This window comes from Megalopta genalis, chromosome 2 (assembly GCF_051020955.1).
Source record: "Megalopta genalis isolate 19385.01 chromosome 2, iyMegGena1_principal, whole genome shotgun sequence".
In the NCBI taxonomy this organism is placed as follows: domain Eukaryota; kingdom Metazoa; phylum Arthropoda; class Insecta; order Hymenoptera; family Halictidae; genus Megalopta; species Megalopta genalis.
Window position 1 is genome coordinate 688,868 of NC_135014.1, and position 12,072 is coordinate 700,939.

The 12,072-nt window shown below is 39.6% G+C and overlaps 1 protein-coding gene and 1 long non-coding RNA gene across 3 annotated transcripts in view; one reads left to right on the forward strand and one right to left on the reverse strand.

Moving 5' to 3' along the window:
* yellow-b (L-dopachrome tautomerase yellow-b) overlaps nt 1–12,072 on the reverse strand; it is a 15,810-nt gene continuing 3,738 nt past the window's right edge. The window contains exons 2-6 of one of the 2 annotated variants that reach the window (XM_033475812.2): nt 9,611–9,936; nt 4,433–4,845; nt 1,462–1,639; nt 777–988; nt 1–498 (exon numbers count right to left, since the gene is read on the reverse strand). In XM_033475812.2, the coding sequence (XP_033331703.2) occupies nt 202–498; nt 777–988; nt 1,462–1,639; nt 4,433–4,845; nt 9,611–9,890 (1,380 nt within the window). In that variant the 5' untranslated portion in view covers nt 9,891–9,936 and the 3' untranslated portion in view covers nt 1–201. Of the gene's footprint in view, nt 499–776; nt 989–1,461; nt 1,640–4,432; nt 4,846–7,255; nt 7,404–9,610; nt 9,937–12,072 lie in introns of those variants that run through there. The other variant, XM_076528632.1, reaches the window with a different exon arrangement.
* The window catches only part of LOC143263855 (uncharacterized), a 21,383-nt gene continuing 15,577 nt past the window's right edge, over nt 6,267–12,072 (forward strand). Inside the window, exons 1-2 of the long non-coding RNA XR_013037188.1 lie at nt 6,267–6,892; nt 9,394–9,602. This is a non-coding gene — a long non-coding RNA (uncharacterized LOC143263855). The remainder of the gene's footprint in view (nt 6,893–9,393; nt 9,603–12,072) is intronic.

Genomic DNA, 12,072 nt, shown 5'->3' on the forward strand with positions numbered 1-12,072 from the left:
TTTAATTATTAAACTAAACTTTAATAGATAATCTATTATCAAACTATTCTTTTAACATTTATTTTCTACAGCCGATATTTAGTCGCACATAAATATTATTAACGTCGTCCGAGATTCACGTTTCTCTCTTAGTTCGGTACCGCGCACACGTTTTATACAGTCAACCACTTTATTAAAATAGAAAAGAATAATACAACATTTTCAGATGTACGTCCTGGAGATGAATAGTACAATAGTTAGTAGAACGCAGAGGGGCTCGAGGTGTTTCTTATAGCTGGAGCTTCCAGATTGTACAGAATGAGTCACTCCTCCGGGAGAATATTCGCGTGGCTTATTTGTAGCTGGAAGGGGTCTCTCCATCGAGCAGACGGTGTTCTTTATAGCTTCCCGGGAGGAACCGCTGAGAATTCGGAAATTGTAGTCGTCAGGGTTCAGATGGGCGTACATGAAAGTCGGCAGACGATCCGAGAGCACCCAGATCTGGCCATCTCTGTCGATCTGCAATGAAATGACAATGGAACATCGCGATGTCTCGACGAATAGCTCACGAGTTCTATCAATAATCGTGTCAAGTAATTCTTTACAAACAGGAGTTAGATACATTAACTGTTGGGTCAAGTATAAAGCCTGTTGTCGGTACGAAAATATCTAATATTTAATTAAAGTTTTCAGTAGATGTATCTACTTCTTGATTGACCAAAAGTAGGAGATAGAAGATAAGATCGACGTACTATTATTTGATCTTTATTACATCCTTGCGATAACAGAACAATTACCTTTAGATCGTTGGGGAATACCATTGTAACGTTGTCCATGTAAATGAAGTCCTGTTGCTGAGTGGTGAACGCATTTTGTGGTTTCCAACAAGCAATGGCGTTCATATTCGTTAAAGCGTAAAAGAGAACACCAGTGTCCTGATCCAGGAAGCTCACGCTGCTCTGACCATTGTTTCCCCGAGATCCGAGGCTATGGAATTCGTTGAAGCTTTCTGTAATGTTCGAATAATCAGTTTAAAAGATATGATATTATTTATATCTATTATATTATATATATTATATTATATTATATATAATAATAATATATATATATATATATATATATATATATATATATATATATATATATTATATTATTTATATTATTTATAGCTTCTATCGAGCCATAAATAAATCCCACTGTGAACATCGTTATATCAAATCATTTTGAAAAATCGAACCACACTACGCGAAGAACACGATTAGTCGACTAAATTCAATTGTTCTCGTGCGGTATTGCAAGTCGCATTGTTGCTGAAAGTCATTTAAATCATTACGTTAACGTCCTCCGACGGAATGGATTTAATCGACGTAAATTTAATTTTTTTTAAATCAACTATTATGCCGAATCACGATGCCGGTTCTTAAAGTACCGTACAGATTTTTATTGTTTTATTTATTATATTATTATTATTATCTTTCTCACCGGAAGCGCTCGCACGTTGAGGATCTCTCAACAATTTCGTGCTAACGGAGAACTCCATGCTGCTGGACAGCGGGTGGAAATACATGGTACTGTATCCGTCGCCTCTGGGCGCTAGGGCCATTCCGAACAAGCCGTCGCTCCATTGAAACGAGATTCCCGACACGTTAAATTCCTCAGCCTTGACATAATCACAATTTTAAAAGTTAATTACAATGCGTACAGCGGTGATATAATATAATGGACTCAAAGTAACTCTTACATTCTTACGAATATCTAAACGAAAACTTAAGAAAATATTATATTTGTACATATCTATTTTCTATTATTTCTAATATAGAAATATAGAAATATTAATTAATGATTGTTAAGTTTTTCGTTCAAATATACAGGATGACTCGCAACTGAAACAGAGCACCTACAGTGCTGTGAATAATTATAAATTCAAAAGTAACTTTTACATTTTTACAGATATTTGAACGAAAATCAAGGGGGGAAAAAAGAACTATATTTGTATATTTCTATATTAGAAATAATAGAAAATAGAATTCCATAGCTTCTGTTATATTAATTACTAGTCTGCGGATTTTATGTATTTATGCACAAAAGCGTGCAGTTGAAATATAAAATTATGAACATAATTTTATTGATTATTAAAATAATCGATAAGAAACAATTTGTTTTTATTTAATTTCCGTTCCCCGTAATCGTCTCGGTAAATCTTTATTTTGCATAAAGATCCACAGTCCGTTAATTACTATGTAATCGTTCGTAACGGATGTATGTATAATATATGAGCGGTTTATTTTGAAAGTGGCATAAGTCACTTTTTCAAAAAAATCGAGTTAATGGTAACACTAATTACAATTGAACGGTATCTTTTCATTTAAAAAAAATTTGCAATCAATAAGTTGAGAACTATTGAGATTTGTTCGAGAGAAGTTTTGCTAATTAACGATATAACAAACATGTTTATTTTGGAAGTGGCGTAAGTTGCTGTACTCAGGAAATTAATTGTGGGGCTTAGTGTAAAAGAAATAGAAACGTGTGATAAGTGTGTGTGTGAAGTATTGTTTTGAATTATTTTCAGTATTTTTAAAAAAGTTGTGATCACTGGACTTATTTTTATAAGTGCGAAAGAGAATAGTGTAGTTTTGTAAATTATATTATAGTGATGTGGCGGCCACCTCCAGACCCGCCAGCAGATGGCTATAAAATGTTTTATAAACTAACTTTAGATGAAAAAGATGAATTTCTAACTTTGGATTTGTCACCAAAAAGAGGAAGACTTGGGCGTTATTCACAAATCGAAATGGATCCGTTATACGCTGCATCTCGTCCTGTTTCTTCAGCAAAATACAAAGACATGATGGACTTGCATAATTATATACCCCCAATATACCACAGTTATTTTAAAAATTTTAAACAAAACACGATTTTCGAGGACTTAATCACTCCTATCGATGGCGAAAATTAAATTGATCTGATGTATTTTCATATAAATTACTTATACTTATGTTTCAAAATGTACTAACTATTTCTGTATTTTATGAATACTAAAATAAAAAATACTTAAATCAAACCTTTATATTAAATATGTTCATGGTGTAAATTATTATTATATATGTAATTTATTCAACAATTTTAGTAAATCACTGTCCTTTCAAAACATCGCTTCGGTAAAATACGTCGGACAAAATTAATATATGTCAGTCATTTTTCTAAACTATTTATTTTGAAAGTGGCTCAAGTCACTTTACCGTAATGAAAAGTGGTGATTTTTTAATGTTTATACGAAATTATTTATACTGAGAAAAATATCAGTATCCTGAGATAACAAATACAAGTAAATCTTCTCGAAAGTTAGCATCCATATTTTTAAACGTGTTAAAACGCAAACCCTTAAATATCTCGACTTAAAAACAAAGTGACTTATGCCACTTCCAAAATAAACAGCTCATATGTGCATGCCAGAGAAAGTTTCCTGTCGAAAGCAAGGGTCAGCGCACGACCATATTCGGGGATTTTTAGGCTACATTTAAAACTGTTCGCGGTATCATATCGAGTACTTTTCACAGACACGTTTCTTCGGCATTACACCCGACTTTCTAGTCAATCAACTATCTCTTACTCCCTTCCTCCTTTCTCTCTCTTAGCGGTTCCATTCATTTTCCTAGTTGGCCGACTAAGAGGCTCAGCCTGCCATAAATAATTGCACGATCTCCTTCTTCTCAGGATGATCAACCGCTCCACAGAACCGTGAGCTGCCTAGACGTATTTGTTGCGAGCGCTTTAAAGAATCGTCTGCGTAAAATCAAAATTATCTCAGACAAATTGCAACAAAAAAAGTAGTCTTTCTTTAATACCTATCACCCATTTTTGTCATAAACGCATGAAATCCGCAGCCTACTTATTATCAGTACACTCGTTCTGTTATTCGAGCGGAGAGCCTTCTCGATAATAATTTCTTCACAGAAGTTTTTCCAAACATCGTAAAATGGAAATTCGGACAGATCTCGTTCACTTCTTACAGTGTATAGGATAACCCATAATTATGTTAACACCTGGAAATGGTGGATTCCTGTGGTCATTCGAAGCAACTTTTTCCTTAGCGAGAATGCGATCCGCGGCTTCGTTCACGAGTTATTAGCGAAAAACAGTGACCAATGCGAGGCGAGCTCGGCTGACGCGAAGCGGCCGAGCCAATGAGCGCGCGAAGCACAATTCCGCCGTTTGGCGGCTCGGCCAGCGACGCGCCAGCCGAGCTCGCCGCTCATTGGTCAACATTGGTTTTCGTTGATAATTCGTAAGCAAAACCGCGAATCGCATTTTCGCTAAGGAAAAAGTTGCTTCGAATGACCTCAGGAATCACTTCATTCCGGCTGTTAGAACTGAAGGTATCGAAGATCGCTGCTTCAACGACGAACAACACGCTGTCCGATTCCGTGGAATTTCTTTCATCGTCGAAACCAACCTGTGGATCCGGATGGAAGGATCGATGCTTAACGAGCCACGACTTATTCATGTTCCAGGAATACACGACGAGACCTGGCCCGCCTAAATCGGCCAAGTAAGCGTAGCTATCCTCGCAGTCGTAATCTTCCACCGCGATATTAGCGAACAACGAGTCCGGCGTTCTTTGATCATCGGGCACGACGAATTTCCGCAGCATCTGATCGTTTGTTAGATCGTAGACTATCAACGCCGGCGGGGCCTGTTGCTCCGGACTGTCCAGAATGTCGGTGAACCCTGTGTCGAGGATCCATAACCTGTCGCATCGATCTGCCCGGATCCGGAACGTCGAGATGATCTCCGGCACGTTCCCGGCTTTGTACTGGTGCGCCTCCCACGACGGATACGGAATTAATCCTGGCGATTCTCGCGTGTCTGAAGCAACGATGTTAACCAAACAGATCAGCATTTCATTAGAAATATGCGAGAAGTACGAAAGTAACCGATCGTGAAGCAGATTCGTTCGTACCGAGTTGCGACAAAAAAGGATACACGCTTTAAGCGAAACAGGAAATCGTGTAAAACGGAGGTGTAAAACGACATCTATCGTGAAGAAATGGTAATGTTTAAAGCGTCGAACTTCTCGAAGCACGTTGTTAAACAATAGAGATATTCGAGTTAGCGATACAAATTTTAAAGAGAATTTATTTTTATAACCTTTCAACGGAACTCTACCGCATTCGTCGATTTCAGATAAAGCAGACAACGAGGGCGACGAAGCGTGAAGCGATTAATCTTTTAGGCACGACGCGCCACTATAGTGGCTTCCGCGGATGTCATCTTTCAGAACGATACGCCACTATAGTGGGTCTCGCGGATGTCATCTCTCTGGACGACGCGCCACTATAGTGGCTTGCTCTAGTAGCTCACTTGCTCATCGTTTGAATCAAATAATCGTCTTCATACGGAAATGGCGGGTTCCTCGGATCAGTCGAAGCAACTTCTTCCTTTACAAAAATGTTCTCCGAGGCACCGTTAACGAGTTATTAACGAAAAACAGTGACCAATAAGAATCGAGTACGGCTGACGCGAGGCGGCCCAGCCAACCCAGCGCATGAAGCTCAGTTCCGCTCATTGGCTCGGTCGCCTCGCGCCAGCCGAGCTCGCCACTCATTGGTCATTGTTTTTCGTTGAAATTTTCGTAAAGGAAAAAGTTGCTTCGAATGACCCGAGGAACCCGCCACTTTCGAATTGCGAGACATTTTCGGGACACCCTGTATATTTGTTCACATTTTCAGTCGCTATTTCTATCGAGAAGCCATTGGGCTTCTTCCGCGAAATTCTACCATAATTTCTTTTTCTTAGTACTCTTCTAATGGCCGATTCACTTGCCGTTTTATAATATTCCTCCATTAATAATAAATAATCTTTTAAGAAAACGTTCAATCATCATATAATATTATAATATATTACAATATTATAATATAATATTGTAATATAATATTATATATTATAGTATTATAATATAATATTATATATTACAGTATTATAATATAATATTATATATTACAATATTATAATATAATATTATATATTATAGTCTGTATATATATATAGCCTGAGGAACCCGCCACTTTCGGTTTGCGAGACATTTTTGGAACACCCTGTATATACAGACAGAATATACAGTATCAGACTCTGTACAGTACATATCAGACCCTGCCGCGTCCAGAGAAATAGCCTCGCGCAGAATTCAGCCGTACCTAAAAGGTTAACCACGTTCGAGGAATTGTGCTCGCTCGTGTTCGTTTATTTCCTGCTTCGGCCGTCAGACGGTTTCGTTATTCGCGACCTTACGCCGATGCCATGACAAAATTCAACGTTTCACACGCGACGTCCCAGGCGACCTGTGCACCAATTGTGTCGGGCTCGGATAGAAACCGTGACTCGCGCTATTTACAGTTCCGCGTCCGACCAGATTTTCCACTTTCGATCGGTCCCGCGACTTTCGAATGTATCCGAACGCGCCGATTATTATCGATTAATTATATAACTGAACTTGAGGAAATTCTGTCGGACTTCTCGCCACGAACTTTACGAGGGTTGATCGATCCCCGTCGTTCGAACCGGGAAACACGTGCAACCCGGAGCCGTTTCCCAGCGGTCGTATCTCGCGCGCGATCCGATGGACAAAAGAACCGGGCTCGCTAATCCTGGAAAACAATTGTCAGATCTCTCCGCGCCGAGAAGAATAACTTGTTAAATTGCACGGTCAATTAGGGCGAAGCGTTGGCATTTTTCAGTTGGACAGTTAAATAAGACAACAATAGGATAGAATAAGGACAACGATCAGATACAGTTTCGAACGGTTCTGAAAAGAAGAATGGAGTCGAGTAAGAAAGACTGCGAAATTAGCGACAGCCTGAGACAATCTGAAGTCCTTCGTTAGACGTCGTGCCGCGACAACGATGATTTATTACAGGTAACGAAATCAATTTTCGCCTGTTTTCCCGTCGCGAACATTTTTAAATATGCTCCCGTACGATCGATCGTTAAATAAATCCCATTATTTATTCCCTTAGAAAGAGATCTTGAACATTCATAACCTCCTCGTGAGCCTTTCGTAGCCTCATAACCTCTACAACTCGAACAACCTTGCGGCTAGTTTTCGTAATTGTTGACAATCGGTGACTATAATAATTGTGTTAGAAATGTATAAATATAATAAAATCCCGCAGTCCACTGGTCGACGATGGAGAGAAACTATGCCTTTATGTAACATTTGAAACTGGTCGCGAGCGGCGTTATTACACGCTTGAAAATTCACTTTTCGATGCAACATTACCTCTCGGATAACCGGGCGCGATCGAGCCGCGATCAACGCGGTTTCGAAAACAAGTAGAAATCTCTTTCTTCTCGAAACAAACGTGTCGCTTCTTCGTTTTCTCCGATCGCCCGGACGCCGGAAAGCCGCGCATCGAATTACCTTTTTATCGACGGCTTCATAACGTTCGCGCGGTTAACACTAGATTGCCCAAGGATGTCATTTTTTTTACTGCTTTTTAATTTCAATTAGAAAAAAAAATTACGTATATAATGATACAATTTCTTAGAATTTTGTGACTTTTTGCACAACATATAAATGCGTTTATTAATAATTGTAGTTACCTCCCCCCCCCCCTTCATTTCCGGTATATATATATATATATATATATATATATATATATATGTGTTATACTTATATTGCCCAAAAGCAGTCGTTTTGACTGCTTGGACAATTTAAAATGATCAAATGACTCTTATTATTGAATTGAGTAAATTTCTTATATGACCAGTTGGGCTCTGTATTGAAATAACGTTTTCCATTTTTTTCGATTACCGTTACATGGTAACATACAAGTACATGATAAATTGTCGATTTGGGCATATACTAGATAAGTTGCAGTTGCTCAATAAGCTAAAGTAGTACTTGTTATTCGTATCTTAAATTTGTTGTTATTGTTAATATTTAGTAATAACCTGTTATACAACTGTAAATAATATAAAAAAATGTTAAAAATTAATTTTAAACAAATTTCTTTACACATTAGTTATCCTTTTACAATGCAGTCATTTCGACTGCTTTTGGGCAATATAGGTATATACTAAGTTTCAGTCTTTCTAGTGTTTAAGCATCGGCGTCCAATGACGGACACTGACGCATTCGACAAATCAAAAAGAAGACAGTGTCCCGGAGTCGCTCGGATAGAGACTTCGTTCGCTGGCGCGCCAGTGAAGCACGTATCGTTACAAGCGCATGTGAAAGTTGGCCTAATAACGTCGCGTTTAGTCCTGCTTCCGTCGAGAAAATGTCGTCGCCAGTTTTCCCAAGTTTCTTGAAACTTGGCCAAAGCTGTACAAGGATGTACACCGCGTCGTTTGTCGACTTTCTTAAACGATATTAGCCTGCGACTAAACCAGGGACGAGCGTCCGACCGTTATCGTTGATCGAACAGTTTCGTTTCTCCGCGAAGACTCGTAAACTTTGTGGGTTAGGAACTTCATGCATCGGAAACTTCATGTATATATAACTTTATATATATATAAATATATACATATGATATATAATATTTATATAATATATTATTATATATAATATTAATATTATTATTAATAATAAATAATATTAATATTTAATATTTACATAATATATAATTATATTTATATAATATATATAATTATATATATTATTTATATATATAACTTTATATATATATATGAATTTTCTCCATGAATTTCGAGAAACAAGAATTGGCCAAAAATCCGTATCTCCTCTCTCATTCGATCCTTCTCATGTTTCTCCTACGGTGGAACCTCGATTATCCGAACCCTTCATATCCAAATTCTTTATTTTCAAACGCGTCGTACATGTAAACAGATCGCGACCCAAGCCGATATACAGGGTGTCCCAAAAGTCGCTCGGAATCGGGAAACGAGGGGTTCTATCTACCGAGCCGGTCGAAACAATTGATTTTACATTTTGTATATTAACATTGCCGAGATTATAACGACCAAACGATCGAATAATTTTCTCAATATACAGAGTGTCTCAAAAATGTCTCGTAATCCGGAGATGGAGGGTCCCTGAGATCATTTGAAGCAACTTTCTCCTTAGCGAAAATGCAAACCGCGGCTTCGTTTGCGAGTTATCGTCGAAAATCAGTGACCAATGGGAGGCGAGCTCGCTTGGCGCTAGGCGGCCGAGTCAATGAGTGGAGCCGGGCTTCGCGCGCTCGTTGGCTCGGCCGGCTCGCGTCAGCAGAGCTCGCTTCTTATTGGTCGGCGTTTTTCATTAATAACTCGTAAACGAAGCCGTGGTTTGCATTTTCGCTAAGGAAAAAGTTACTTCGAATAACCTAAGGAATCCATCATTTCCAGATTACGAGACATTTTTGGGACATCCTGTATAATATAATAACATTTGGCATTTTTAACGCTCGGCAGGTTTAGCGTTGGTAACAGGTGGACAAAGCGGAGGATCGCATTCGCGCCAAGGTATGCTCGAGAAGCGCAGCCAACTGGTTAAAAGCTGAAGGACAATTGGGGAGAATTCGCTGCGGTTAGGGGAGCACGGTTGAAAATCTGCCGGCCAGAACCCGATGGAAGGTGCTCGCGAAAAGGAAAAAAATTGCCGTAACTCCGGACAAGAACAGGTACTTACCGTTAGCGTAGAAATAATTCAAACTCGAGGCAACGCCGCGTCTCCATCTTGGTACCGTAACGAAGATCCTGTCTTTCGTGACCTCGAGACCAAGCGGAAGATTGTCTTCCTGTTTGTACCACGGGAACAGCTGTCTGGTCTCGTTATTCGGCCACTCGTAATCCAGTTGTTTCCACTGATAAGCCACCCGTAGACTTCCAGCCGCGCTGCCGATGCTCCAGAAACAACATTGGAGCAGCACGTTCGAAGCGACGAGCAACCATACGCTGCGCGTTCCCATGTTCCGTCGCTTTGGCGAACCTTCTTTTACCGTCGACGCAAGCAACCTGTAAATTATTAGTTCTCCATGACCTCCGTGGAATCGTTCTCTTCGCGGTCAGCGTTTTCGCTCGAGTTTGCGTATAATTTTTCACCGTAAAATGCGCGATATTCATCTCGCATTTCAATTATCAACAAACGAAAAGTTCGCGTTTTATTTTAAACAATTTCACTCGCAACTCTGAGATAAATATATCCGATTAATAATTTTGCAATCGCGTAGAACTTCGCCTCGCGTTGCCTCGAGTTATTATCCGAGGTATTATGCGATTTAGAAGCATGTGCTCTGTAAATTCGGTTTAACAATTCGACAATTCGTCGAGAAAACGTTTTCGTTCAAAATTCGCCGAACTCCGCGATGCTAAAAATTGCGGAACAGGAATAAATTACGGTAAATTCTCTCCAATCGTCCCTCAGCTTGGAAACAGAAATGGACAATTTGGGAAGGGTAGATACGATTATTCGAGCCTCGCGGCTCGTTTTCTACAGCCGCCGATTGCCAACAATTATAAAAATGAGCCGCGAGGCTCGAATAACCGTATCTCCTCTTCCCAAATTGTCCATTTTTCTGCACTATCTGAGCGTCAGTTAGGCAGACATTACTGTATTCATCTCGCATTTTAACTATCAACAAACGAAACGTTCGCGTTTTATTTTGAACAATTTCACTCGCAACTCTGAGATAAATATATCTGATTGATAATTTTGCAATCGCGTAGAACTTCGCCTCGAGTTATTATCCGAAATATTATGCGATTTAGAAACGTATGCTCTGTAAATTCGGTTTAACAATTCGACAATTCGTCGAGAAAACGTTTTCGTTCAAAATTCAAGGAACTCCGCGATGTTAAAAATGGCGGCACAGGAACAAATTGCTGTAAATTCTCTCCGATTGTCGCTCAACGAGCGAACCGAAATGGACAATTCGGGGAGAGGTGACGCGATTGTTCGAGCCTCGCGGCTCGTTTTTACAGTCGCCGATCGTCAACAACTATAAAAAAAAAACGAGTCGCGAGGCTCGAATAATCGTATCTCCTCTTCCTAAATCGTCCATTCTCCAACCTGAGCGTCGATTAGGGAGAATTTGCTGTGTCTGAACGGTGCTGCGCGAATGCTCGCCGATGATGGTAGTTTTATAATTAGCCCGATGTGTTGTGTTGCGGGAACGCTTAAACTTCGTGCATGGAGCGCAATAGATTTACAAGAGTTTGATCACGGATAATAACTTATTGTAGTAGCTCGTTGAGAACATCTCGCGTACACTCATTGTGTCAACGCAACGTGTTATTAGGGATTGCGAAACGCTTTGCGAGTCGCGGCTACCTGGAAATTACAGTAAATTCTCCCCGATTGTCCCTCGGTTTGGAAACGAAAATGGAAAAAACTTGGGTAGAGGGGGATGCGATTATTCGAGCCTCGCGGCTCATTTTTATAATTTGTCCTCGTCCATCGCAAACGACATTGGGAGCCACTTTGGAATCTCGTTCTTTCTTCGATCGTTTTAACAGAACGAAAAATAATATATCGACACCTTTCTATTCTTTTAAACGTTCTAATCGTTTCGAATCGCGGCTATCCGTTTCTATCGTAGTCTACTCAAAATCCGCTCTAATTTAAAATTTAATATTTTAAAATTTAAAATTTTGACTCTAGTCAAAATCCGCGGTCTACTAATTAAAATGATATATATTAAAGCTTGACAGTATCTTTAAAATAGATCAGATATTCCGGTAAATTCTCTCCGATCGATGCTCAGATTCTACAAAAAAGAAACAAAAAATAGACGATTTGGCAAGAGGAGATACGATTATTCGCTCGAACAGTTAGGAAGAATTCACTGGAAACGTGCGTCTGCCTGCTAGAACTTTTTCGCCTTTGTCATTTTTTATCTCCTTTTATCTCCCGTTTATCATTTCTGTCTCTCGGAAGGATAAAAGCAATTTTTTCAGCAAGTTCCAGCAAACGCGAGAATGTCCCACGGGTCGTTCGGTGAACAACGAACGTCCGGGATCGTCTTCGACGTGGTCGAAACGTTGACGAGAGCCTTTCGAAAGGTTACAGCTGCGATGTGCAGTTGTGCGACTTCGTTAACATCGTTCATTAACTTCGTTCCGTGCCTAACGAAGGAGGGTGACGCGCCTACC